General features: G+C 49.0%; 3 protein-coding genes across 4 annotated transcripts; 2 read left to right on the forward strand and 1 right to left on the reverse strand.

The window, feature by feature from the left end:
• The first annotated feature begins 142 nt into the window (after nucleotides 1-142).
• zdhhc16b (zinc finger DHHC-type palmitoyltransferase 16b) lies at nucleotides 143-4,447 on the forward strand. Of its 2 annotated transcripts, none has more exons than XM_037462924.2 (10): nucleotides 143-271; nucleotides 2,244-2,557; nucleotides 2,639-2,833; nucleotides 2,922-3,010; nucleotides 3,101-3,129; nucleotides 3,254-3,387; nucleotides 3,652-3,737; nucleotides 3,835-3,958; nucleotides 4,036-4,106; nucleotides 4,224-4,447. In XM_037462924.2, the coding sequence occupies exons 2-10, from the start codon at nucleotides 2,279-2,281 to the stop codon at nucleotides 4,324-4,326; spliced, it is 1,110 nt and encodes a 369-aa protein (XP_037318821.2). In that variant the 5' UTR covers nucleotides 143-271; nucleotides 2,244-2,278; the 3' UTR covers nucleotides 4,327-4,447. The 2 variants fall into 2 exon arrangements, with proteins under 2 accessions (XP_037318821.2, XP_037318822.2); XM_037462925.2 differs by having other exon boundaries at nucleotides 158-271; nucleotides 2,248-2,557.
• Nucleotides 4,448-4,996: 549 nt separating this feature from the next.
• Nucleotides 4,997-15,049, reverse strand: mms19 (MMS19 homolog, cytosolic iron-sulfur assembly component). The gene is made up of 31 exons (XM_037462918.2): nucleotides 14,922-15,049; nucleotides 14,357-14,405; nucleotides 13,979-14,079; nucleotides 13,724-13,809; nucleotides 13,504-13,578; nucleotides 13,327-13,396; nucleotides 12,721-12,849; nucleotides 12,556-12,617; nucleotides 12,270-12,356; nucleotides 12,090-12,164; nucleotides 11,848-11,925; nucleotides 11,229-11,367; nucleotides 10,603-10,757; nucleotides 10,456-10,525; nucleotides 10,232-10,357; nucleotides 10,059-10,140; nucleotides 9,512-9,609; nucleotides 9,162-9,323; nucleotides 8,926-9,081; nucleotides 8,544-8,643; nucleotides 8,254-8,356; nucleotides 8,084-8,161; nucleotides 7,880-8,006; nucleotides 7,682-7,788; nucleotides 7,429-7,485; nucleotides 7,148-7,334; nucleotides 6,695-6,777; nucleotides 6,448-6,612; nucleotides 6,280-6,339; nucleotides 6,082-6,182; nucleotides 4,997-5,920 (listed from the first exon to the last, which is right to left on the reverse strand). Exons 1-31 carry the CDS (start codon nucleotides 15,040-15,042, stop codon nucleotides 5,890-5,892), a joined length of 3,120 nt encoding a protein of 1,039 aa, XP_037318815.2. The 5' UTR covers nucleotides 15,043-15,049; the 3' UTR covers nucleotides 4,997-5,889.
• Nucleotides 15,050-15,575: 526 nt separating this feature from the next.
• Nucleotides 15,576-20,170, forward strand: ubtd1b (ubiquitin domain containing 1b). Its single transcript, XM_037462926.2, has 5 exons — nucleotides 15,576-15,971; nucleotides 16,091-16,284; nucleotides 18,890-19,117; nucleotides 19,211-19,368; nucleotides 19,595-20,170. The coding sequence occupies exons 2-5, from the start codon at nucleotides 16,203-16,205 to the stop codon at nucleotides 19,892-19,894; spliced, it is 768 nt and encodes a 255-aa protein (XP_037318823.2). The 5' UTR covers nucleotides 15,576-15,971; nucleotides 16,091-16,202; the 3' UTR covers nucleotides 19,895-20,170.
• The last annotated feature ends 6,430 nt before the right edge of the window (nucleotides 20,171-26,600 follow it).

The following is a 26,600-nucleotide window of genomic DNA, read 5'->3' on the forward strand; positions in this document are numbered from 1 at the left end:
TCAAATATTTAACAGTGTTAGTTAGTTGACTCTACATTGCTAGATATAATTAAATTAACGAGTCCCCTCAATTGACCACGTTAGCTGGCAGACGCGTACACTTGCTACTGTCGAGTAAAACTTTTCGTCGAATAGACGATCTCCGTAAGGAGCGCCGCTTTTGCTGTGTGTGTCTCTCCTGCAATCAGTGGCGCTCCGTAGCTAACAGTGTAGCCCTGACCATGACCTGACCTCACTGCTGCAGGCGTGTCCGCCCACTTCACCTGACCAGGTACACTACGTCAATGTCTACATGGGGTACGAGTTGGTGTAACGTCTTTGTTCTGAATGACTCCTGTGTGGGCGGGTTGCAGGGCGCTGGCGGGGGGGCAGCTAGCAGCAACACTACAGCACTAAAGCAGGACACACTTGGGCTCAGTGGATGGGGGGGGGGGGGGCTTTCTTTTTCCTGTTTGTAAGGTGATCAGATGCCATGGAGTGAATCATTCGGGCAGTGACAACCGTCGTCACGTGGATTCAACAACTCGTGTCAGTCTTGGATTGGATTTGTCAGCCCTCACTATTATCTGCTGGTATAAAGCTGCAATAACATGAAGGCTATTGTAAAATATATTTCTGATACATTGCAGTCAAATACGTGCTCAAATGGTGGAATTCTGTATTCATTTCACTCAGATTAATGATATAGTTTCAAAAGGTTAAACGTAATGTTTCCTTCTCGACCGGGAAAACAAAGGATTTACAATGGTTAAATCCTGATATTTGGAATGTGATGCAATACATTTGAATTCTAAATAAGACGGTGGATGTTTTCTCTGTTCAACAATTAATAATTGAGGCCGTCAAATGTCCAAAAACGCACATGCACATGTAACCTCACAAAATATCAATATATTTTTTATTAAATATGAAAAGAATATTGTCTGTCGTAATAGTCGGATGGTCAGGGTGTCGGTCAACATATCATCTGTTGATTGATTAATCGATTAACCGGAAGTGTGTTTTTTGCGCTACAAACTTCTTCATAACCCTCGACATCTGGACTTTGGAAGTCTTTCTTCCACCCAGCTGTCAAAAGTGTTTACACTGGATGGCATTTCCTCATAAATGCAAGGCATACTAGAAACACATTTGTTAAATAGTTCATTTTTATATATAATGAATTTTTAGTGCATATGATAAAGATGAGGGTTTAGATTCACACATTTTTAAGTATGTAGAGGACAAAGTAACGCTGCTGTGAGACTGCATGTTGTTGCCCTCACTGAATTTAACATGCAAATAAATATCAAAAGGTCCCACTTCGACAGCTCAACAACAACTTGCCGCCATCTTTCCCTCTAATTTAATTTTTGAATTTTATTTCTAATGTAAGTAAATTGCAGATTAATCAAATTTAAACAAAGTTAGTTTGCAGGCCCAAAAACCTTTTGTGTCAGGCCTAACTTTTTATTCTCTTTCCCCTCTGATTAAGTACTGCATTCACCGCGTTTACGCCACCGTGCTGGAATTCATCAGTTGTGCATCATGATTTATAGAAGTTGCTTGTAGCTCTTTTTTAATGACGATCGGAAAACGGCGTCATTGCGTGCGACCTCGACAGACGGGGCACGTGTAGCGTGTGCATTTTTAATGGGAGAGCACTTACTGCACTTACTCTTTTAGCTTTTTCTCAGGTAACTATGGGTAGCTAAGCTGCACAGAAAAAGGGCAGCTTGTTGACGGGCCTTACTTTCCACCACGGGCCCCTGATTAGCACCCCTCATTATTAATGCCGCGCTATTTGGGAGCTCCTCAACAAGCCCTTATCAGTGTAACCGATACTCACTTTCATGAAATGATGCCGTGGATCCGGTGGCTATTTTATTTCCCTCTTAAGACATTCACCCCCCCATCGCGTCTCCCTCTATAAGGTTACTGCTCCGCATCTCCCGGCCCTGCAAAGTCCCCCGAGAGGTTCTTGGCCCGGGGAGACCTGGATTCGCTGTGAATTATTAACTGGGGAGCAGTTGGTTTCTTGGTGCCGATGGGCGTAGCTCAGCCCGCCGCTCGCCCTTTCCCTCCCCCCGTCCTCGGGTGGCGTCCCACAGAGAGGATGCTGGCTCCGAGCTCGCACTGCTGCGTTTCCCGGTGGAGTGCCGACGCGGCGCTCGCCGGGCCCCGCTACGAGGAGCTGTTGTTTTACTCTGCCTGCGTCTGCCACTGTTGGTGTGTGTGTCTGTGTGTGTGTGTGTGTGTGAAAGGCAGAGTGTGCGGGACGGGACCCGGAAGCGGAGGCATGCGTAGCAGCAGCAGCAGCAGCAGCAGCAGCTGGAGGTGTCAGCTCTCCCGGGCCGCGAGGCTGGCTCTGCGCTGGTGCCGGCGGCGGCGGTGGCGGTGGCGGCGCCGCCCGCAGCCAGGGGCCCCCGGCGGCCGGCTCCTGGCGCTGTGGGGCTACGGCGCGCTGCTGCTCAAGTCGCTGTGCTCCAACAGCCTCGCCGACGGCGACACGCTGCTGGACTGCGCGTTCGAACCCGTCTACTGGATCGTGGACAGCGTGACGCGGTGGTTCGGAGCGGTGAGCGCTCACATTTCGGGCCGAACGTTCTCTCTCTTCTGATCCCCCCCGTCACCTCATCTGTCTCTACCCCCCCTCCAGGTTTTCGTCTGCCTCGTGGTGCTGCTGACGACCTCGGTCGTGGTAATCGTGTACCTTTTCGTCCTGCCCACCATCGTCAGCACCTACCCTTCGTACTGGGTGGCCTGGCACCTGAGCTGTGGCCACTGGCTTCTGGTCATGGTGGTGTTCCATTACTACAAGGTCACCACCACCTCCCCGGGCCACTCGCCCAAGGTACCGCGTTGGCGCCGAGCGGCGAGATTCGTGCGCACGCTTGTTGTTACGTCTTCCACATTTGTGCTACTCTTTTTTTTTTTTTAAGGACAAAATTCACATCCCCTCGGTGTCCATCTGCAAGAAGTGCATCACTCCGAAACCGCCCAGGACGCACCACTGCAGCATCTGCAACACGTAAGATGGAAATAAGAATGAACCCTTCTCACGTACAGTTCTTAAGGGTAAAGGTGTCCTTCAGGGTGCATTTGTGTGTTTATATTACAGCTGTGTGCTGAAGATGGATCACCACTGCCGTATCCTTCTGACCAGCAGCGCCTCGCAAAAGCACTCTGTTCTGTTTTTGTTTTTTTTCCCCTTCCTTTGTTTTGTTGTCAAACCGCCGTCTTTGGACGCGTTGACCTGAACGCCTTTTCCCAGCCTGGGTGAACAACTGCGTGGGCCACTTCAACCACCGCTACTTCTTCTCCTTCTGCCTGTACATGACGCTGGGCTGCTTCTACTGCAGCATGAGCAGCAAAGCCTTGTTTCTGGAGGCCTACGACGCCATAGAGGTCAGGCCAGGAGGAGTATCTTATAAACTGTGCGAAAGCCCGGGAAAAAAACAACAACAACAATTGTGCTGCTGTGTCTCCGTCCGTCTCCACGGCGACGGGCGGCAGCGGCTCCGGTGGCAAATGATAATTGAAATATGAGACGTGCAAAGGATCTTATCGTCCTGCGCTGGCATTTCCACGTGATCGGGGTCGGTTTTAGTGTCAAAGGTGCCCCCCCCCCCCAGTGAAATAACGCTTGTGATCATTTCCTGTCCCAATCAGAGATTCTATCAGATCCCCGGTCCGACCGAAGCCTCCCCCGAGACCACCGCTCACAAGAGCATCATCTTCCTCTGGGTGCTGACCAGGTGAGGAACACTTTGACACATGACACACACGTCTGATGACACACAAGGCTGATGGCATCACGTTACAATACACCCCCCCCCCCCCCCCCTCCCGCAGCACGGTGTGTGTGGCTCTGGGAGGACTCACCCTTTGGCACATGATAATCATCAGCAGAGGAGAGACCAGCGTGGAGCGTCACATCAACAACAAGGAGACCAGGAGGCTGCGGGAGAAGGGCAAGGTGCAGCTCCTCCTACGTACCACACACAGAGAGCATTGTGCACGGAGCTGTGTGACAACATTATGTTCTGACCGCAGGTTTTCAAAAACCCGTATCACCACGGTCCCATGAACAACTGGAAGTTACTGTTGGGCGTGGAAAGACGGAGGTGAGCGCTCCCGTTTAGCTAAAGCACGAGCTCCAGCCGTGCTTTCTGTGTTGCAGCAGCACCAGCAGTTATTCACACCCCCCCCTCCCCCTCTCCCTCCCTCTTGTGTTTCCTCAGCCACTGGTTCACGAGGGTCCTCCTGCCCTCCAGCCACCTTCCCGACGGGGACGGCATCATGTGGGACTTCTCCTTCGCCAGGAGCGACCCCATGGCCATCTGAGCCTCTGCTCCTGGAGCTTGAGATCCCTGCTCTGGACTTCTAAAGGGTGCTGCTGGACGGCACGGCTTCTCCTTAACTGACCACTGTGCACCAACACCACAGCCTCTTCTGAGTAGGGGGGGGGGGGTGTAAGACAGAGTGTGAGGGGGGGGGGGGACACACAGCACACTGTGAACTAGAACATCTTATTTCAGTTGGAGGAGGCCTCGTGTGTTGACACTGTTTCACTGTGGGGGGGCGTATTCAGAGTCGTGCGTTGCCTGCGATACGCGGAAACGTGATCGACTCATCGGACATTTCATCGATTGGGTCTCAGTCACAGACGGTTTGTCTCGGGCTGAGCACAGATCCAAATGGTCTTAATGTGAGGTTGGGAGCTCCTAACACATTTTTGTAATTTTTCTATTCTGTCAATCAGTCATGTTTTAAGGTTCAGTACTTGTGTTGTTGGCCTTGTCTGGTTGTAAAATGATAAGTGAATGCACTGTCAAATCCCCTTTTTGTATCATGGACCCAGTGACGGATGGATCTGACGCACAGCTGTGACGCCACATGTGACCAATGGGAGCTGAGCTCCAGTTTCATTCAGTGTCTTTTTGATATTTGTATTTTGAATTCTTTCAGGTGATAAGGGCTTGAACTATTAAAAAACGACATGAAAAGCATGTAGAATAATTACAAAGAAAGGTTTTAATGACATTTTAAATACTACATTTCCTTGGTTGATGAGGTCTAACTGCAAAGACTTGTCACATGGTTCACATAACTTACAACCTTAGATCGACCTGTAAAATTAATCTTAAAATGATCTCAGTGGAGGTGTGACTCATAGATTCAGGCCACGCTGTGAGCCAGCGGGCATTTGGCACATTTTCCCATATCTCACACCCCCCCCCCCCCCCCCCCAACAGCAACACACTGGCAAACCACAGTGAAATGAATCAAACACCCCCAGCTGTTATTATTACACATTCATCTGGATGAGAACATTAAAGGCCGTTCAGTGCCTCATCTGGCTGTTAAATCTGCATCTGCAGTAGAGTTGAGGTCTTTAATGGTTCCACCAAAATAGTTCAAAAGAAATAAAAGTAAGAAAATGTTCCCCCCCCCGCAGTTCATGACATCATCACCATCCATTGTGTGTACGGTGTCTTTTCCTCGAGGAGTTCACACATTCAAAATATCGAGCTACGCTCTCTTACTGGTTCACTCTGGTTTGGATTTTCAAAAGTCTTGCAAAAATGAAATATACATTTTCTGGCAGGAAACCTACACCTTTTGAAATGCACTTAAAGTCACATTCGGACACGAGGCGTAACTTCTTAAACGTTCTTTTCAACGCTCGCAGTCGGGTCTATTTGTGCGTTCGTATAGACGGAACAAAAACAGCATAAAGAGAGAAGGTGAAGGGACTCTGGTTAGTTAGGGGAGTGTGTTCGGGGAGGGGAGGACGTGCCGCTTCGATCCTCGCTACCTGGTCCAGGAGTTTGACTTCCCCCACATCCGTGTTCTTCCAGGTTGGGGGAGGACGCGAGACTTGGCTCGCGTTCCGAGGAGCGAACCTCAACTTCCTCCAGGGCTTCCTAACAGGAACCTGCGAGAAACGAGAGAAACCTCCTTGTGACGAACGGACTATAAAACACAGAAAGATGCATTCAAGGGTACGGAACTCGTCTGTATTCACAACAGCGGAAATGAGAAGCAAATACTGTGACTACAGTGACATCTTGTGCCTCTCGAGCGGCGGCGTCTCACCACTCGGCTCGCGCCCGGACCGCCTCCCTCCTCACCAGCCGCTTGTGGTCGTCCAGCGGGCGGGACAGAGCGCGCAGCACCCGCGCCCGGAAAGGCAGCACCTGGCGACGTTCAAAAAGGGGAACACGTAGGAGGAGTCATCAGCGCCAACGGGTTACATTCTATCGTCGTGGTGACATTGGAGGGGGCGGGTTTTACCTCGTGCGCGGGGAAGCAGGAGATGCAATGGATGCACCGTAACGAGGCGATCCTCACGCTCTGCGGGGAACACAAACTTAAGTATTTGGGAGGGGCCCACGGCGGACTCGCATGCTCTCTTACGTGGCGCAGCAGCACAATAGAGAGAACGTTCATTTTGCCGCTCACCATGACCGCGCTGGAGGTGAGGCCCAGCAGCCTCCCCACCAAGGCCTCCAGCTGCTGGATGAGGGCCGGGGGGGGCTCGACCAGCACGGGCTCCAGACAGGACAGGGTGGACAGCTGGACGCCGTGGTCAGGACACGACAAGGCCTCCAGCAGGAGAGACAGCAGCTGGATCGGGAGCCCGGTGAGACAACCCGTCAGGACCGAGCCTGCATTTAATCTGAGAAAGAACCGCGTGAGTTCTACTCACCGCCGGCAGCTCGGTGAGTTGGACCTGCTTCGGCAGTTTGTTGACAATGTTTGACAGAGCCTTCAGGTAGTTGGGCTTCTTTTCTGTAAAGGGGGACAGAGGGGAAGGACGTTGAAGAGAAGAGACCTAAAACCTCCAAAATAACAAGTGACTCGATTGGAGGATGTTTGTTCTCTTTTGGGGATTTGACATTGTATCTTTCCAAAAATATGGAAGCCTCTTTGGCTACCAAATATCCTTACAAACACCTGATGGAGATTAAATAAAAACATATGACTCCTTGAGATGTTTACACACAAAAAAAAATCTCTCTTGACGTTCAAAAGGCAATAAAAATGGACAAATAAAGATAAAGGATAAACTGCTATACACAGTAAATTACTGCAGGACAAATAGGTTTTTAAATATGTGTATTTCATATAAACATATAAACTAATCACACTCGTCTCGTACCTCGCGGCGCGGCGTCGAACCCCCGGACGAACTTGGCCGAGTTCTCGCTGAAGAAGCGCTGGCGGTACATGATGCGAACGTCGGCATGGCAACCGCGGTTGAGGACGTCGGCAGAGTCGCTCATCAGCAGCCAGAAGGCGTCTGCTGCCGCTGGACCCAGATCAGCGTCATCGAGCAGGGAGAAGAGCTTCAAATGGGGGGGAAGAGGGGGGGGGGGTTTGATGATGAACTTGATTCACTGTGTTTAAGAGAGCACATAAAATAGAAGTAGCCGTTTTCACCTTGTCAGTCAGTGTGGCGTACAGAGGGTGGTATCGGAGAAGCAGAGCCTTGGCCACCTGGAGACAAGAGAATCTTTATTACACCTGCTGCTTCTACTTAGAACATGATGCCTTTCTGTCAAGTTAGCGACTAGCCGGACGGATCAATAGAGGGACGGCGGTAGAAAGTTAAATTTAAGAAGGAAAAAGATGCATCCGGCCAAGAAGGAGCATTCTAGCAGAGAAGAAATAGGAAAAACAGTGCAACTCTCACCCAGATCATGAGGGTGAAGGCCTGCGTGCGCGCGGGGGAAGACGCAGAGTCCAGCTCACTACAAACTCTCTCCGTGGTCCTCTGAATTAGGCCGTCGAGAGACTCTCCTGAGGAGGAAAGAGAACCATGACAGAGACTATTAGACACTTTGAGTTGTTAAAAAAAAAGACAAAAAGGAGAGCGAAGACCCAAACGGACCCGGTGCTCTCTTGTTAGCCAGGCCGGCGAAGCACTTTGCAGCCGAGGTGTAGGACGGCGGGTGGCTGCAGGCGCAGCTCATCTCCTCCAGCTGCGTCATCAGCTCGTCCAGCCGGGGCACCTCCACCTAAAGGACACGCACGGCCATCAGAGTACAGCCGCGTTGGCTCAGAGGAGAAGGACCGGCGTCGTGTCGAGACTCACGGTGCGAGGCAGCGAACACACACATCCTGAGAGCAGGCAGACCATCTGAGACTGGCTCCACGAGCCCCCCTGCTGCTTCTGGGGAGAAAAAAAACATCACGTGTTACAGGGACAGTACCAAGTGCTGCCAAGATGATTACATTGAGATGCGGAAAACCAAAACGACGGACCTTGAGCAGCTGGAGGTTTGAAGGGAACGAGTTGTCGGGCAAAAAGGAGACGTCGCCGTCCAGGAAGAGCGACACGGCCCTCGCTGCCGTCTGTCCCGCCAGCCTGACGACACCCAACACCCCCCCCCCCAAAGGGAAAATACATCACGAGAGACACTGAGGCAGTGAAACCAGTCATAACAATGTAAAGTATATGCATGTGGTAACATCATCAATATCCTGATAGTGTGGTTTCCAGAATAAGAGGCTTCCTGTGGAGATAAACCGAGGGGGTGAGAGTTTGTACTGACGTGGGCTGCAGCCTGGAGCAGGAAGTCCCGATAACGGGGACCATGGCGGCCAGGACCACCTCCTCCAGGAGAGGACTGCGCCGACCCGTCGGTCCCTCGCCTGAAAAACAGCCCAAATACCACCAATTTATAATAATAATGCATTCAATTTATCTAGTGCTTTTCCTAATGCTCACTTTTGCAGAACATTTTAAAATATCATATAAGCAAAGCAATAAATAAAACCAAGAGAACACAGTCATACATTAGAAGCAATTGAACTTTTTCTTATACAAACACTTATTGATTGCGTTAAAACTTACAGGCAAATTTGAGGATGCGGTTAAAGGAGCCGGTGTGTGTAAAAGCGGGACGTGGTGGTTATTTTGGTTTTTTAGCTCACCCTGCAGCGCTGCCTGGAGAGCCAGAGACAGCAGGCGCGGGATGACCACGTCGTGGAAGCAGCGCCCCGTCTCCTCCGTGTCCTGGACGCGCTCAGCTATTCTCCGGAGGCTACCACACGCCGCCACCACCTCCTCCACCGAGAAAGCGACGCCACCTGAGGAACACCGGAACACGACATCAGCCCGAGACCTCGTTTCTTCAGCCTGGGACGGCGCGTCTTCTGATGGGACATACCCGTGTGCGCTGAGCCGAGGACCTCCAGGAGGACAGGTGTGCTCTCCTGGACAACGCCGGCTTGAGTGGACACGGCGGCCAGAGCTGACAAACAGCGCTGGCGCACTGCATGATGGGAATGCTTCTCAGAAGCCTCTCTGTTGTCGTTTTGATCCGTGGGATCTGCAGCGAGGAGGAAAAACATTGGCTGGGCAATGAATTATTTCATGTTTGAACATCTGAAATGTATCTGGAGGGTCTCATACGTAGTATTTACATTGATCAGTGTACAAAAATACTAGATTCTGTGCGCTAAGGATACAAAAGATGAAAGCAGCACGTGTATATTTCCGCGTCGTATTTTCACTCACCAGAAAACAGCTCCTCCTTTAGTCTCGGGATCAGGTTGGTGATGAAAGGCGCCGAGTGCGACTCCGCTAAAGCTCCGGCACACTCCACCACAGCCAGACTGGAGACGGGGAAGAACAGACCCGTTAATGTTCAGCAGGGTTTTCACGATCCGATCTCAAGAGATATGGTTATAGGGGCCAGTTAAGGGACTGTGAAATTTAATGACTCCGCTAAATTGAGCCTTTGTTCTCGTCGGAGCCAGCTGTCTCACAGGTGTTTGTACTTATGAAGCTTTCCTGCACGGCAACACAATGAGGGAAGCAAAGAGTCAGGAACTGCTCAGATGCAGCCAGGATTTGGTCTTAATTCAAGCACATGAACTGGATTGATCCGTGTAGATATGAAGGGCCCGTTCAAAGATAATGAAGAAACAACAATTTTCTGTGCAAGTGTACGCAAGAAAACACAAAAACTATGTAATACATTTACGTCATCAAATTCCTGTTAATCCTTCACGCGGCCCATTAACGGTGAAGTAAACACAGCTTTACAGTCAGAGGAGCTGACCTCACTCGCTCGTCCTCCTCTGTCAGCAGCAGTCGGGTCAGGTGATCCACAGCCAGCTCAATGTCAGAGTCCAACAGCAGACCTAAAGGAGACGGCGGGATTAAAGCGGTGAGCATGGAGCTGTCCACTCGGCGGGCCGGCCCGGCGGGATGTGAGCGCTTAGCCCGTCTCACCGCTCTGTTGTGCAAGTGAGGCGAGGACGGAGGTGGCGGTGATCTGCAGGCTGGCGTTGGTCTCCGTCAGGGCTGAAAACACCATGCCGCACAGAGAGGGACGGAAGGCCGAGAACACGCTCTCCTCTGAAGATACAAAAAAGAGAGAAGAGTTAAAATCCCAAAGCAAATTCTGTCTTGTGTGTACAACAGTCACAGTATCACATTACACAAACAACACTTGCCGTTCTCGCAGGTTTTTACCGACTGGGCGAATTGCTGCACCACCTCCAGCAAGGTTCGTCTCTGGGAGCACTGCACGCAGAGAGGAAAAGGTCACTGGAATCCTCGCACAAAACACCGACATTGTGACCTGGGTTGCCCCTGGTTACCTGTGCTCTGCCGTTGTACTGCTCGATGAGCGCGGGCATCACGGCGTCAGCCACCATGTGGCTCGCCCTGTTGGAGGCGCTGCAGGCGGCCTGGAGCAGCTTGGCGCTGGGCCACACCAGCTTCAGGTCCGGCTCACACAGGTGATGTTTGCAGTCTGGAACAACAGCCCACTCTCAGGTTAACAAAAATATATATATATATATATATATATGCTGATATGTTTGTGACTTTTAACAAAGAAAGAGAGTGGGATGAAAACAGATACAGCGATTGACCTTAAAAATGTCAATATCATAATAATCAAGGCTAGATTCTCAAGAGCTGTAGATTTTGCTAAAGTTGGCAGGTCGACTGAGTGGAACATTGGATCTCGCTCTCCGTTGACATGGCGACGGGGGAGAGGCGGTTGAAATCAGAGAACTGAACCGTCACCGTGGTATAATCTCCTTTCCATCTACTAACCACAGTTAGTTCAAAACACCCCGCCTCAGTCGCTCTGCCTGCATCAATTTGGGTCATTTCGTTTGTCATTTATTCCACCCCCAATATCGATTCTTTGGAAATGTTGCGTTGTTACATCCTTCCGGCAAAATGTATTTACTGTGCAAACATAGAATGTTTTCACCTGTGAGAACGAGCTGCAGGAAGGTGCCGAGTGAGTCCTCGGAGTCAGAGTTGAGGACGGAGCGAGACAGGCAGGAAGTGAGTGCGGTAAGAGCGGCGAGGCCAGCCGCCTCGATCTTCTCGCTCGCTGTCTGAAACACCTGCAAGGAGACAACAAGAAGGGGGGGGGGGGCACCTTGAAACGTTTTATTCTTCCAATTCAGGTGCTTATCTCAACAGATCGGTCACTTTAATAGCAGAAAACAGTGTTTCTCCTCGGTTCGCTGGGCAGACTGGACCAACATTCTTGTTAAGAATAGAAAATACAGATGACTATCAGCATCAGTCCAGACTTTTTTCTCGGCTCTTTGAGCGTGAGAAACGTCATGTGCTGCCTTCTACCCACAAAGCCTCTGACTCACACCTTCATGTCTCGGAACCTTAATGTGTTCAAATGCTATTGGTGGAAACTGGACAAACTAAAAAGACAAAACACTGCAGAGTTTAACCAATAAAGTTGGTCCATGCGATCGCAGCTTGATAGACGCAGACTTTATAGATTCCCGTTGTTCATTCCGGGCGATAAAGAAGATGTAGATACAGATCAATCAAACACTAATGTTTTATCATCTCAAACAAACCTCTCTCCGCAGCGAGGCCCACAGTCCCTCGAGGAATTCCGCCACGTCCTTATGTTCATATTTTGACACACCAGCAATCTGAGAAATGTCCAGTGTGGTAAGAAGAAAAACTCAATAAGAAACCCTGCATTAGCAGACTCTCCTGCTCTGGGTCCACTGCAGTCACTGCGTGGCTTATGGGAATGTCAACTGTGCATCTTCCATATATCTGCAAACCTTGGAAAGATGGTGGAATTTCTCACCAGAGTCTGCAGCGAGTCCAGCTTCGCACTCAGAACATCGGAGTCCAGTTTTTCAATGATGAGCGGTAGCAGGAACTGGAGCGGTGAAGTGATAAAAACAACAACAAAAAGAACCGTCTTTAGGCGATCACAGGAATCCGGAATGACGTCGTCCCCAAACTGAAATGTAAATGTTCCTACCTCTGCGAACCGCGGCGTCCCAGTGAGGACGTCCCTCAGCATCTGGATGAGCTCCTCCCTGGTGATGCCGTGGGGGTCGTTGGGAGGCTGGAGGAGAAGAGACGAGGGGGAGGTGGGTTATACGCATGAATAGTGGGGGGGGGGGGGGTAGAGACGGGACGAGGAGGCAGACCCCGCATTACCGAGCTCACAGACTTAGTCCGACGTAGCCGGTGATGTCAGTTCTGTCCACCGCCCTCGGGCAAAAAAAACCACAAAGCAAAGCAGAGCAAAAACAGGGACTTACGGGGCTGAAGTCGATGGGGAAGTAGCAGGACGTCACTTCAAACAGCTCCTCTGTGAATTTACCTGAGACGGCGGACAGGAAATGAACGGGATGCAGGATAAGAGTCAATGCTGGCACTGTGCACTGGATAGAAGTGTGTGTGTGTGTGTGTGTGTGCGCTCTCACCGAGATCATAACCTCGGAGCACGATGGTCCTGGCGATCTGGAAGGCCAACAGCAGGTTGCGAGGGTCTCGCTCTCCGTCCATTGACTGGACGAAACCAAACACAAAGTCTGCTCCCAAACCCTTGAGTTCTGAGGACAGGAACACACAGTTCTGTTATAGTTCAGACGGGTATTTTGGTTTCACGACCGCCACTTAACACCATTAAATTAACACCATGTGCCTGTAACCTGGAAATCTGAGGAAGCTGTGAGGAGGATACGACTATGTTGAAGATTGCTTTGGCCCAATTAACTATACGTTTTGTTATAGACAGAGAAACACAACAAGTCCATCTGATCTGATTTAACCTTGTACAGATTTGAACCTTTCAGAGGATTTATCTGCTCCCTATTATTATATTATTATTATGTTTACCTCTACTGTGGTGGGTAAACAGAAGTGAGGTCACATTAATCCAACATAAATACTGGCAGTCTTCTATTTGCTTGTATGTTCATGAGAAGAGTTTGTAAAACTTTAAGTGCTCCGAGGTTAGCAATGACTACTGATAAATGTTCCACAGACCATGCTTACGATACATCGGACTCAAACCAGGCGTCTCTTACCGGCTTCTCTGGTCGCCATGAGGTTGATGAGCATGTTGTAGACGCACGCTCTCTCGCCCAGCATCAAAGACTGGGGGGAAATAAACAGCTGCTGTGAGCTCTTCTCACCCACAACACCCAGCATTTAAGAAACATGTTATGGGGGGGGGGGGGGGGGGGGGGTTGGGTTAGTCTCACCTGAACATGAACATCCTGGAACAAAGACCTCAGCATGGACACAGCCGAGCCAGGAGGCAACACTGTGCATTTTGTCTGGAGGAGAAAAAAAATAAGCACACAACCTCAAAAACAAACACGCACGCACGCATGCACGCACGCACGCACGCAGAGGCCAACCAAGTGCACGTTGGTCTCCGTCGTCACATCTGGGACTTCTCAAAATGATGCAAACGCTCACCAGCGCTGTGAGCCCCTGTAGAACCGGCGGTGTGATGACATAATGGTCCTTGAGGCGGTTCTCATAGAAGGCGATGAGCACCTCCACTGGGGAGAACAGAGACGTGTCGGTCAACCCTCACTCCTCATACGCTGCATGCAGCGCTCCATGACAACGTGTTATCAAATGAAAGGGATTTTGATGGGATGCTGGATTTTTTTTGCTTTTTTAAAATGATTGTTTACATCAGAAAAATAAAAAGGAGAAGATGCGTACCTTCTCTCTCTGTGAGACCTCCATAGCATTCGTGTAGAACTTCAGAGAGGAGCTGGACCGCTCTGGCTCGGGTGTGAGGCTGCGTGCTGGTAAGGCTCAGTCTACACCAGGAAGGAAAGGTGCATGGCAAGGGTTACCACATGGTAATGCAGGAGCAATAGTAATATCATAGTTTGAAAATGAGATGTTTTACAATGAAGAGGGTTGGGTGGAGACTATTCTACATTTATAGTAACTTAATACTATTCTTAAAAAAAAACCTCATGTCTTGCTTGGCTGGCTCTCAACATTAAATATCATTCAGTTTCAGAGTGAAACCCTTTCATTTTTTTAAATTTATTTAATCAACCTTTTTGCTGCATGGTTAGAATCACTTACCCCAGTGCTTCCACCAGCTCCAGTATTGTAAACTGCCCATCTTTGACACCTGAGCAGAAAGCCACGTTTAGTGAATTGCAGCAAAGGCCTTATAACCCCCCCCCCCACACACACACACACACACACACACACACACACACACACACACACACACACACACACACACACACACACACACGCGCACGGAGAGCTAGTAAGTAGAGTAACAGAACTGCAGATGGACGAACGACCTCGGCGGGGTTCAAAGATTACGTCACAGAGTTCATTGACAGGATGCTTCCCTTCGGACACAGCAGCTAGCACGCCGCGGGGAACAATGCAACGTTATTAGCTAAATGACAGTGCGATAAACCGTTAGGGATCCCCGTCGAGTGTGCCCCTGTGTCACAAGGACAGCGTGTTTTCGTGTCACGAGCTTGCAACACCGCACAGGATGTCGCGGTGCTAACTTAGCTAGCGTTTAGTTAACCCTCGAAGCGGCGGCTCAGCAGCTTCCACGAGGCGTTTTTTGGCAACGAGTTACTTTGGAAAAGTGTCAAAGATAATGCGAGTAAAACTTATTTACATGTTGCCGCATCTTTGGCCTTGCTGTCGTGCAGCCCCGAGACGAATTCCTCCACCAGAGACAGCAGCACCGTACTGTCGGCAGCCATCGCGCCTCTGTGACTCGCACCGAAACCACGCATGCGCGAAAAGTTAAGGAGTTAAACAAAAAGACTAAAGTGACAAATTTTACATAAAAAGCCATAAAATAGTTATCGAATAGTGTGATGTAACCAGAGGCGATTTGCGTGACGTGTGCTTGAAATTAAAATGTTTTCTGAAAATCCAAACATTAGTTTTTTGGTGCTGCCTTCAGGTGCTGTCCGAATACCGGAACTCCACAAGGAGTGAGCGGACATCAGCGATGTCGGTTTAACGTTACCGATTGAAACCGTGTTCCCTAACACCGGGGCACGGTGAGGTTGCTGTTGTACTGTTCACAGTTTAACACGAATACACTCACCACGTCAGTGGTGTTACCTCCGTGATACCTGCGTAGCCAAGCACTCTCGTCCATTCATAATGCATTTCGTCGTGACGTAAGAGAACGCAGCACCTGTCCGCGTGCTTACGCGCAAGCGTAGTTAAAGAAAGTTTCACTGCGCGAGCTCCGGATATACACCGCTAGTCACCTTTTCACCAGGGGAGACGACACCAACGTCTGGGGGGGGGGGGGGGGGGGATCTCAGGGAGGGTAAATAATCTGCGAACAGCCGCCAAGAATAGAAACGGTTCACGGAATGCCTGCTTGAAACTGAAGAAACTCCGCGTGCAAATTGTGCCACGAGCTCGCGGAAGTTGGTGTTTTTCTGGCGTCCCGGGAGCTAGCCGGCTGGCCCTGTTAGCTTGTTAGCGACGACGGTGCGCGTTGTTTGGAATGCTCGGCTACACCATGCACGACTAGCCCAACTTCACAGGCAAGTTAGACATGTTCCGGCCTGTATCTTGACATTGAATAAAAGGGTTGGCACATGTTGTCGCTGATTTAGCGAACTCTTGTGACGTCAACAGTGGTGCGGGACGCGAGCTTTGAATCCAGTGGGGTCGTTTCACACGCAACCAGCACTGATACGTAAGGAGGGCACGCATTTTAACCCTGGCTCCTACAGGCATGGCCGACATGTATATGTAAGCGTGTGCTCAATTAATCATCCACGTGTTCCCGTCCTTTCCGCCGCCGATGACCCGTAGGCTCGCGGCATTGGACCCGCGACCCGTCCTCCTCATCGGACCCGGTTCACCGTCTTCTGCCGAGATGGGCCCCCTTGTTCGGCTAGTGTGACGCGGGGGAACCATCTGAACCATGGGAGGATGCGTGGGGCGATACTGGGAAGGCTGGGAGGACGCACAGAGCCGCGGCTCGTCCAGGAACGGCGGACGAGGAGGTAAGACCACCACAAATGTCCTTCTTGCCACGCCACCAATATGCCTTTCACCGAATATGCTTCCATGCGAAGTTGAGGCGTTGCAAAACCCTGCTGCCATCCCACAATTGTCCACTTCTGCTTAATTGCATGCATTGCACACGAGGTGGTTGAGACTTGTTGTATCCAGCTGCACGTCCCTTGACGTGCAGCTCATTGGGTTTAAATTCCCTGATCACTTTTTTTTTTGCTGTGGAGAAACTGGCCCCCGAAAACCGGCCCGACTTTTCCTATGGTCAGGGATTCATCCGCATTCACAATGCAATGCATGTCGTCATTGGCGTGCTAAGACTGATGTGCATGTGGATCTCTGTTTGGGTCAGTAAGTTGGTCCACTTGTAACACACTCCAGCAGTGAAACAAGCACTAGACTGCTAAACTCTAAAGGGCAATGATGGAGGGGATCTTGTTCCCTTTTGTTGTGACTTTTTAGAGAGTCTTTCATTTGGATGCAGGGTTTGTCCCGTTTACATTTCCTCTGTTACAAATGGGAAACGTTTTTTTTTATTAAGGCTTTTCCCACAAAGTATCGTCTCGGCAGTACAGCCTGAAAGCAATGGCCTTTTGGAGAAAAATTCAATCTTTTGCACACTAGCGTCTGGGATTTAGACGTCCTTCCACCAACCACATGTCTGTAGTCCAAAATGAACATCTGATATAGATTTTAAGAAAATGACCTTCAAAATAATCAGTCCGTTTCCTGCCAAAGTGGCCCACGCATAGACTATATTTAAAGTTCACGCCTTCCCAGCAACGGTTCCCCCGGGGCTCCGAGCAGAAACCCGTGGTGACTCCCCACCCTGATCGGTATCAGCAGACCCTCCCTGCTAGACGCCGCTCCAATCCAAAAGAACAAGCCGCATCGCGTCCTCTAACGAGACGCCTTCGACCCGCTCTGACGCGCCCTCGCCAAACAATGGCGACTTTGTCATTCATTTTTACTCAATTGAACGTATGTGACTAAGATGAAAGGACAACGTGACAAAAGTAGAAAAAAGTGTCTCTGATGGCTGTGACGACCAAAAAAACCTTGACTTATACCTGACTGCTACGACTGAATACACATTCAACGTATTGAGGGGTCCGATTTCCTAATGGAGGTGGGTTAATGCGTGAATTAAATGTCTCGAGGTGCTCTACCAGAGAGTTAGGGATGAAGTAAGCGTCGTTATTATTTCTAAACTGTGACCAAAACTGAAACGTTGCAGTTTTCCTAGTCTTTCCTATGACTACACAATTCCACAGTTTGACCTGTTTGTCATAACAAACGACAACATTTTAAGACATCGCCACAAGGGTGTCTGTCTGGTGATCATTTTCTGTGAGCTCATCGCCTGACTGATGGCCGGTAACGACTCTCTACGTCAGTGTGCCGGCGTAAATGTTTATTCAGGCGATTCAGATTACTTGGTACATTAGATTTACCGAAATGAAGATTAAAGTAGTTGATGATCATTGCATTGTTTGAAAGGAAAAAATAAAAATGACCTACACGGTACGGGTTTCCGTGGAAGTGATTTAAAGCTTGAGTTGGATTCTGCTACACTGTGAGGAATGACTGCGTTGCAGCAGCGTTTTACTTTGACCACTTGTTAGTGGAGTGTTATCACACGTTCATTGGCAGGTGGTCGATGTGGTGGTGACACACTGTCTGCGAGGGATAGCCGTTCCGAGTAGGGAGTCATTAAAACCCGAGAGCTGCAATCCCAGAGGAGCTCACAATACGAGATTTTCCCGCCTACTTTAATGACATCGCAACAGACCAGTAAGACATTGTGTTCTCATCACATAATGGTGCCAGTAAGTAAAGAATAACGTGCCTAATCATGTTCTGTAGATGAGAGCATGTGCATCAAGTATGAACTCAATGATCTGGATACCTGCAAAAACAAAGTAACCCCTTATTAATAGGAGCGGTTTAGTTTCTAAAAAATATATTTTTTAATACATTAACATTTTGGCACGTTAGCCCAAAGTATGCAGTGTTGTACGACATTTACATTTGAGGATGTCGCCTTGGACCTTTTTTCCCTTTTCTGATGGGTTTTAATAAAACGGACCATTAATCAAGAAAATAATCGTCAGATCAAATGATTCCTAAATTGCGCGTCTCAGTTTGATTTCGAATGTGGTGCAAGACCTGTTTATCACAGGAAACAGATCCTGGGCTTGAACCTAATCCCTTGTCTCTGTGGACGCTCAGTGGCTGTGAGGAAGCCCCTCCAGAACCACGGCTGGCTGCATTCAACACCGGCCCGCGTCCTGCCAATCACGCCTGAGCCGCTCTCCCCTTTAAATAGTTAATTCGGACAGAAATGAAACGTCTTGAATGTCTGCCGTCGTCTCATAGAGATCAACCTCAGCCAAAAAACCATGAACCAGTATTGTTAGTGAATGTTGAGATGCGTGCCTCCTCTAATGGCTTTGTGTTAATATTGAAGGGACGGAGGGGTCAGGCACCGCGTGCCTCCTGCATATTGCAAACTCTGAGCGACCTCCTAGTTATAGACGAGGGGTGGTGTGGCGACGTCAGCTTTAACGCCCTTCTCCCCCCCCCCCGTGGCAGCGCGCAACGAGCCCCTGAAGAAGGAGCGCCCCAAGTGGAAGAGCGACTACCCGATGACGGAGGGCCAGCTGCGCAGCAAGCGCGACGAGTTCTGGGACACGGCGCCGGCCTTCGAGGGCCGCAAGGAGATCTGGGACGCCTTGAAAGCGGCGGCCGTGGCCCTGGAGGGCAGCGACAACGACCTGGCGCAGGCCATCGTGGACGGGGCCAACATCACGCTGCCCCACGGTAAGGGCGGAAAAAGACGTGGATCTGTGGGGGGGGGGGGATGCGAAGGAGGAGGAACTGACTTTTATTTATTTTTTGGCCCCCCTCTTCCAGGAACTCTGGCAGAGTGCTACGACGAACTGGGGACCCGCTACCAGCTGCCCGTCTACTGCTTGGCGCCCCCCATCAACCTCATCTCAGAGCGCTGCGACGACGACCCCAGCGAGAGCTCCGAGCCTCCCGTGGCCCCCAAAAAGGAATTCCAGCTCAAAGTAAGCTTCCTTAAGGGCTGGTCAATGGTCGTGTGGGCATCGACATATTTATTCAAAGTTACCAACAATCTAAACTCATTTTTAGCTCATTTTTTAGCTGTTCTTTTCATGTTCCTGTATCCTCTCACAGGATTACGTGCCCGTCTTATGGTAGAAAGCCACACTTCTCCTCTTTTTCCCGCCGCTAATCTCTGACTCTCCCCGTCCGTCCGTCCGTCCGCCGCAGGTCCGCCTGTCCACTGGCACGGACCTGCGCCTCAGCGCCAGCATGGCCGACACCATCGGGCTGCTGAAGAAGCAGCTGCAGGCCCAGGAGGACATCGACGCCGCCCACCAGCGCTGGTTCTTCTCTGGGAAGCTGCTGCCGGACAAGACGCGGCTGCAGGACACCAAGATCCAGAAGGACTTTGTCATCCAGGTGATCGTCAACCCGCAGGCCCTCCAAGGCCCCGAGGCGCCTGCCTCCTCCCCCACCGCCACAGACGGCGGCGCCGACACCCCCGCCTCCTCGCCGGAGTCTGAATGACCGAGGACCCAGGACAGAGCGCAGGGCGCCCTCCTGCTGCTGGACATCTCGTCCTTTAAGAGATATCGTACCGCAGAGGTACCAAACTACAGGGGGGACAAAGGTCTCATGCCTCATGGCGGGGGGGGGGTCACTCTTAAAGTGAATCCAGTCAGTAACTCTGGAGATCCTCGTCCCTCTCTTGAATTAGAAGCAGAACTTCTTGTCATGCAGCCTTTTTTGACCTAAATGCACGTCGTGCTGCACACGCAGACTCTGCCTCTGCCCCCCCCCCCCCCCCCCCCCCCCTTTTAATTTTTTTAGTCTGTACCAATGCTAACTAAGTGCCAATGGAAGCAATGGGGAGGAGTTTGTCGGTTCTGAAGCACAGAGGTTCTCTGCACTTTGCTTCTCCTCCACAGAAAGGCCGATTGTGACATTTTCTTTCTTTCCTTTATCAAGGACACAATGTAAACAGCTTTATTGCACATTTAAAGATTATTACTATACCTTTGTGGTAGTTTATGTGCCTTCTACATGACAAAACAAAAGAGGGTTATTGTCTGGCTAGTTTTACCACTAGTTTGAGCCTTCTGTATTTCTTTAGATTCAATACAATCTATAACTGCTGCCTTTTTCTTTTTTTTTTGATTTCATGATTCTTGCAGACTAAACATCTGGCGGATGCGCGTGTGTTGTGCAAAAGTAATGTGTGTTTGGTGCATAGCTTACAGAGACTCTCATAGCTGTGCAGCCAATCATATTTTATAAAGGGAAAGAGGAATTCCCATGTTTAAAAAAAACAAACAAAGGTCTTAAAGGCTGCATTGTTGTGACCACTTATTGTCCCAGTGTGCACTGGGGCAGGCGCCTGCTGCAACGTTTTACCCAGTTTTTTCATCATCTTTTAGTGTTTTTAATCATTAGCCTCCGGCCTGTTCTTTAGGAAGGGAAGTGGCCAAAGGGAACTGCGGCCTTTCTGCTGGCTGCTCCCATCAGGCCCGGCGGCCTCCTTCCCGTCGTTGCTCAGCAGATGAATTCTAGTGGTCTCGGGTCTCCTGTTGCTCGTCTGATCTCAACCCAGAATGTGATCTGCATGGAGGCCTCGTTGCGTTTGGGGAATTTTCAATGTGCATTTTTAAAGCTACAAAATGATTTGTCAAACTTTATTGTTTTTTTTCTTTCTCTTGACTTTTTTTATATGGCTCATTTTGGGAACCTTTTTAAAGTGCAAACCACAAGAATCACTTTTTTCCTTTTTCTTTTGCACAGCTTAAAGTCCCCAGTCTAGAACTTTCACTGGTGGGAAATGGACCACACGTCTTCTGCCCCAGAGAGAAGTGAAGCAGAAATGCTCGACCTCAGACTCTGCTTCTTCTCCATGACTTCTAGGTCATATTAGTGTCAGATTAGGGGACCATCCCAGAATAGATTAACGATATTCAGGCCGTTCACGGATGAGAATCTCTCTGCGATTCCCAGGAGATGAAATGCGGAGCCAAATGCTCAGTTTGGATGAGAATCATTTCTTCTTTTTTTTTTTTGCTTTTTCAGCCATGGAGCTGATCTCAATCACCCTCTTATGGTTTAAACATCATAAGCAAACTTGAATCAGCGTTTCTCTGTATGTGCAATACTATAAACATTGACCTCACATCGCCTTTGGTTTTGTTTGGCTGCCAGATTTCATAAAGCTTAAGCTGCAAATATTCTCTAAGAAATGTCAATCTACGTGTATAAAAGCGCACTATTATCTTATGTCGGATAATCGGGTGTATGCTGTTAGCGTTTTTTTTTTTGTTTTCATTTAATGTTCACATTTTTTTTAAATGTATTCCAAGCTGCTGTCTTCAGATGAGCTCTTTTTATGTGGATAAAAGCTCTTGAGGTTAAAGGTTAAACACGTTACACCTTTCATTTTGGTTAAAGACTAAAAGGGAAAATTGTTCTCTTTCACCAGAAGTTTAGCACCACGTTTAGAGGTGACATTGATGCGTAATCCCCCCCCCCCCAACCACCTACACACACACACACACACACACACACGGCCAAACAAAGATTTGCATCTTTCTCCGGTCACTGTCTGTGTTTAGTCCTCTCTGTAAACCATCCTCCCCTCATTAGAATGTCGGCACGTGGAAGACTTGATTTGCGGATGGTACAACCGATGCAACTCGTTTGCATTTGGCGCTGGTTCTAAAAGCCATAACCGGGTCCGGGAGTTTTTATTTTCTTTTTTTCACGACAACCAACAGCGCTTCATATGCCGAATTCTCCCCTTTCAGAACTCATTCCCTGAAGGTATTGCAGTCAAACGAGGCTTTTACCCACAGAGCAGTCGCTGATTTTTTTTTTTTAAGCGACCGTGTTTTTAATCGTGACCTGGACACTTCTTGGTGATTATTGACACCGGCAGTTTATTATGCAAATTCTTGTCTTCAATCATGTTTTTAAACCAGTGAATAAAACTTTGTGTGAAAAAGGTCTCTCTTCCACCTGATTAACGTCGCCGTGAAGGTGCAAACGTTTGGATTTGACGGCTTCGACCCCCCCGATGCCACAAAGATCTTCTTCTTCACCACGAGATGGAGCCCTGCGCTCGGCGTGGGGATGGAACACACACGGCGCTGTTCGTTTTAACCTAGAACACATTCAGGCAGGATTATCTACAGATGTGTGTTCTTTGAAAGAAGCATTACCCCCGGGGGGGGGGAGAGAACGGGTCAGTGGAAAAGTGTCCTCACAAAGACCGTAGCTGTACTTCAAGGCTCAAAGTGGATGGAAGCAAATGTTCTGAGAAAACTGGGCCTACGTTTCCTGAAATGTCTTTTTAACCCGGTTTAAAAACAGGCTGCGTAGATGGTGGTGCTTTAAGGGCAAATATTCACTTGTTGGTTGCATGTGTAACTAAGACTTAATTCAACAGCGTTCTCTTGGTGAAGTTTCTGTAGGTGGCGCTCTCTCCTCCTGCAGAATCAGAACCTCTGCTAAACCACGGTAGGCATTCCTTCCTTCTCGCTGTCCTGCAGCCACCAACATCTTCAGGGAGCCTCTCCAGCAGCCCCGTTCTGCCTCTTCCTCCCTCAGAGTCTCTGCAAACAAACCCCCCCCGCCGACAGTGGAATTTCCCAAGGAGAGCTTGCCTTGTTCTCCTGAGGAGCATCCTGACGCCGCAGCAGGCTCTTGGACATTTCGTTGTTGGACCTCACGTTGTCCCGGGCTCTGTTGGTAATTTGATCTCCGTCGATTCCCTTCTGAAACTCACGTGTTTCCAATTTTCTTTCCTCTGGCCCTCTGCCCGAAACCACGTGGATACATAAGGTTTTACATGGTACACTACACATTTTAACTGCTTTTAGAAGATTATAATAAAACACACTGCACCAACGGCTACATGGAGGCCAAAATATAGGTGTCCCTCCAACGCTCTACAGTCTGAAATATATATGAATACTTGAATTATTACTCTTGTAAAGAATCCTTTAGTTTTGCTTCATGCTTCACAAAAATCTCCCCAAAAGATGGAAAACCCCTCGAACTCGTCACACAAAATGGGAAAGCTACAAACTTACTGTAAATTTGCTGTTTGTCAGTGCGGTGGAGACTGAGCCACAGAAAGTGGTGAATCGACAACAGTAGAAAAATAAAAACAGTCTAAAACAGTCTCCTCCCAAGTGCTAAATGGTCTCCTTCAAAGCTGGAAAGTCCAGGTTTAAAGGCTGTAATTACAACTACTGACCGTTAGCTTTCTGTATGATAAGATGAAGCAACATTTGCAATTTAATATTATATATTATTAAAGACTATGCTAACATAAGTTAGCAATCGGATGTGTCCTATTAGGTCATTTCTGAAGGCTCCTTCGAGGACGCAGTCACGTGTTCACAGGGAAACCCATCTGGGTCCCGAGAAGGGAGGCACGCAAGCAAATGTGTTTTAATGAATTATAAAAACGTGGTACGAAACATTTAAAGAGCTGGCAGCAGATCGCTGCTTCTTGGAAGGCCAGAGAGGTTCTGACAGTCTGCAGCTCGGGGCGCTGACTTACATTTTCCTCAGCAGCGTTGGTGGAGCTTCCTTCTGTCCCAAGAACGAAAGAACAGTTCCGTCAGAATGATTCTGAGGGACCAAACATGCCGTTTGAAATCAAACCCTAACCCTCCTTCCCTCTTTTCCATGACAATTTCACAGCCTTTATCAGTATCCCGCTTCTTTATTCTAAGTAAACGCATTGTGTACTTTATGCAACACGGGAGAAGAATGAACCAGCTTCTAACAACTGTGATTATGTTTAAACTGGAATCTCCCAATCAGCTGCAGTAAACGGCTCAGAATCCTCCAATTGATCCTCAAAAGTCCTTTTTTCACAGGTCAGGCTGCTCCACTGTGGCCTGAGAGGACGCTGTGCGCTCTTCTCAATGCACCCCCCCCCCCCCCCCCCGAATGACAGAGGACTGTCAGTGGTTGGTGGCTGCTGTTTGCACGTTTGTGTGTTTCCGTGGTTACGTGCGCTCGGGTCGCTCCTCTGGGCCAATGGCGGGGGGGGGCTTTAGTGCTAATACCCAAATTCCTGCTCACGCTAGACTCTTATCCACTTACCCAACAATCACCTGGCGCTCCGCTAAGCCCCACATGATGCTGTGTGTGTGTGTGTGTGTGTGTGTGTGTGTGTGTGTGTGTGTGTGTGAGAGTCATGTGATGGCGTTGACCCCGAACTCTGTCCCGCCACCCTGCCCAACCCTGTGACCTGAAAGACCACGGCGCCCCGCGGTGACCCACTGGGACCGCTACCGCTGCTCCTTCTCAGTGTCCAGATGTCCGGATGCAAAGGTGAGCTCCAGGTTTAATGGTTTCAACGCATATTTGTAAAAGTACTGAACTGGCTGTTGTATAAACTAAGACTCCCCCCCCCCCCCCCCCCCCAAAGGAAACAAAATCCAAATAGCTGGTGCAACCCGATCCAGTTCTGCTAAAGAAACATCCTCATTCAAAGGCGTTGGTCCAGCGTCTCGCTCGCCTCACTTTGACACTTGAGGTTTGATGTCAACGATAACGAAGCTTACCGATAGGGCCAAAACACACACACACACACACACACTTCCTCAGGTGAGGCTCACTGATTAAATCCCTCCCTGCTTAGGGGGCCTCTCCTGACGTTGTGCGGCGTATTAGAAGCTAATATGAGTTCTGTCCAGAACTCTGTTTTGCTCAGGCTTTAAGTATCTGATGTTTAAATGCAGCACCCTCCCTTTGGTCACTAAAGAAAACAGTTTGTTTGAGGGGGGGGGGGGGGGGGTAACTTTGCTGGATGCTAATGTCAGGATGTCTATACACAGGAGAAGGTGATTGGTGCCTCCTCATCACGTCCACGCTGGGTTACGGAGGTTCTCTTTTTTTGGTGCTGTAGAGAATGAATTAAGTTGTTAATACAGTTTTTACAGTACTATAAACATGTCAAAGATGAATAAGGTGAATACGGTGAGAAGCTGAACATGTGACAGCTTCACTGAGCACGTGTGAGGTGATGATGAGCTGGAGATGGAGGTCGGGGGGGGGGATTCTGTGCCACACAAGTTGCCCCTGAGGCCTGAGAGGCTGCGTCGGCTCTGGCAGGAAGAGGGAGGGATCAAAGAGGAGGGGGATGTGAGGGGGGGGGGGGGGGTGTTGAGGGCAGCTCCTGGTGCCACGTTTGCATCACAGAACTGTAAATCCCTTCAGTGCTGAGCAAAGTAAAACTATCTTTGTCTGCTTCACTTTCTTTTTTCCTTATTCCTGTTTTTGCTCCATTGAGCCACAATGACTTTATAACAACAACGTGTGGGTTGTATTCACTGTTTTCATAAAAGAGGTTACATTCCGGTACTTTGTTTGTATCTTCTTAGAATTCAACTTTTCTTAACCACGCGCTGTCGGAGGAGTTTTTTGATAAAAATGGCAGTTTTAACGATGTAAAGTGCTTAGTAAGTTCAGATCAGAGCTAATTTAGGCCAACTCTTGACAGAAAACTTGTGTCCCAACATGCGTCCTTCAAACCATCAGATGCGGTCAAGGAGATAAGCAGATACCATCATGACCACGTAGCGGAATGTGCCAAGAGAACAAACAAGCAGTCACGTCTTCATCTCTACTAGGAAGACGTTTCTATTCATCATCTGTTTCTTCACTCAGTTCTGTTATTTATCACACAATTGAAGTCAGAAGGAGAAGAAAAAGTCAGTCTGTTATCAACTGTTTTTTTTACAAGTCTCCACAGCTGTTAACAGCGACTGATTTCAGATGCTGTTCCACAGGCTGCTGTTGAGACTTTTGTGGAAACATTTAAGAAAATTAAAACGCATCAAAGACATGAGAGAACATCTGTTATAATATAATGTAATTAATTATTAATATCCAAAGATTTAGCAGATACGGGTTTTATATTCATTTGTCATTCAAACCACTGTGATGCTATAAACTATATTTATAAATACCGCTTAGATAAATACAATCAGCAGAAACTTTGCATTGTAAAGTATTTGAACAATTTCTATTGTTTCATAGAATGTGAGGCACTACTGAGAGATACAGTTTTAAATGTTTGCAAGACCAGAAACATTGAACATGGTCACATGAACTTTGCCTTGACTGTGAAAACCCCCTCACCGCTGTGCTTACACGACAGCTTTCCATCTTTCCAGCCTGCCCGTTACCATGGATACCGGGGGCATCAAAATACAGGCGCAATGAC

Source organism: Pungitius pungitius, chromosome 21 (assembly GCF_949316345.1).
Source record: "Pungitius pungitius chromosome 21, fPunPun2.1, whole genome shotgun sequence".
In the NCBI taxonomy this organism is placed as follows: Eukaryota; Metazoa; Chordata; class Actinopteri; order Perciformes; family Gasterosteidae; genus Pungitius; species Pungitius pungitius.

Coding starts and splice junctions, on each gene's coding strand:
- zdhhc16b (XM_037462924.2), top strand. CDS start 2,279: ATGCGTAGCAGCAGCAGCAGCAGCAGCAGCAGCTGGAGGTGTCAGCTC. Junction 3,011..3,100: donor CACTGCAGCATCTGCAACAC/GTAAGATGGAAA, acceptor TTTATATTACAG/CTGTGTGCTGAAGATGGATC. Junction 4,107..4,223: donor TTGGGCGTGGAAAGACGGAG/GTGAGCGCTCCC, acceptor GTGTTTCCTCAG/CCACTGGTTCACGAGGGTCC.
- mms19 (XM_037462918.2), bottom strand. CDS start 15,042: ATGCGTGGTTTCGGTGCGAGTCACAGAGGCGCGATGGCTGCCGACAGT. Junction 13,810..13,978: donor AGGTCTCACAGAGAGAGAAG/GTACGCATCTTC, acceptor TGTTCTCCCCAG/TGGAGGTGCTCATCGCCTTC. Junction 6,183..6,279: donor CCTGCTTCCCCGCGCACGAG/GTAAAACCCGCC, acceptor GAACGTCGCCAG/GTGCTGCCTTTCCGGGCGCG.
- ubtd1b (XM_037462926.2), top strand. CDS start 16,203: ATGGGAGGATGCGTGGGGCGATACTGGGAAGGCTGGGAGGACGCACAG. Junction 16,285..18,889: donor CAGGAACGGCGGACGAGGAG/GTAAGACCACCA, acceptor CCCCCGTGGCAG/CGCGCAACGAGCCCCTGAAG. Junction 19,118..19,210: donor CAACATCACGCTGCCCCACG/GTAAGGGCGGAA, acceptor CCCCTCTTCCAG/GAACTCTGGCAGAGTGCTAC.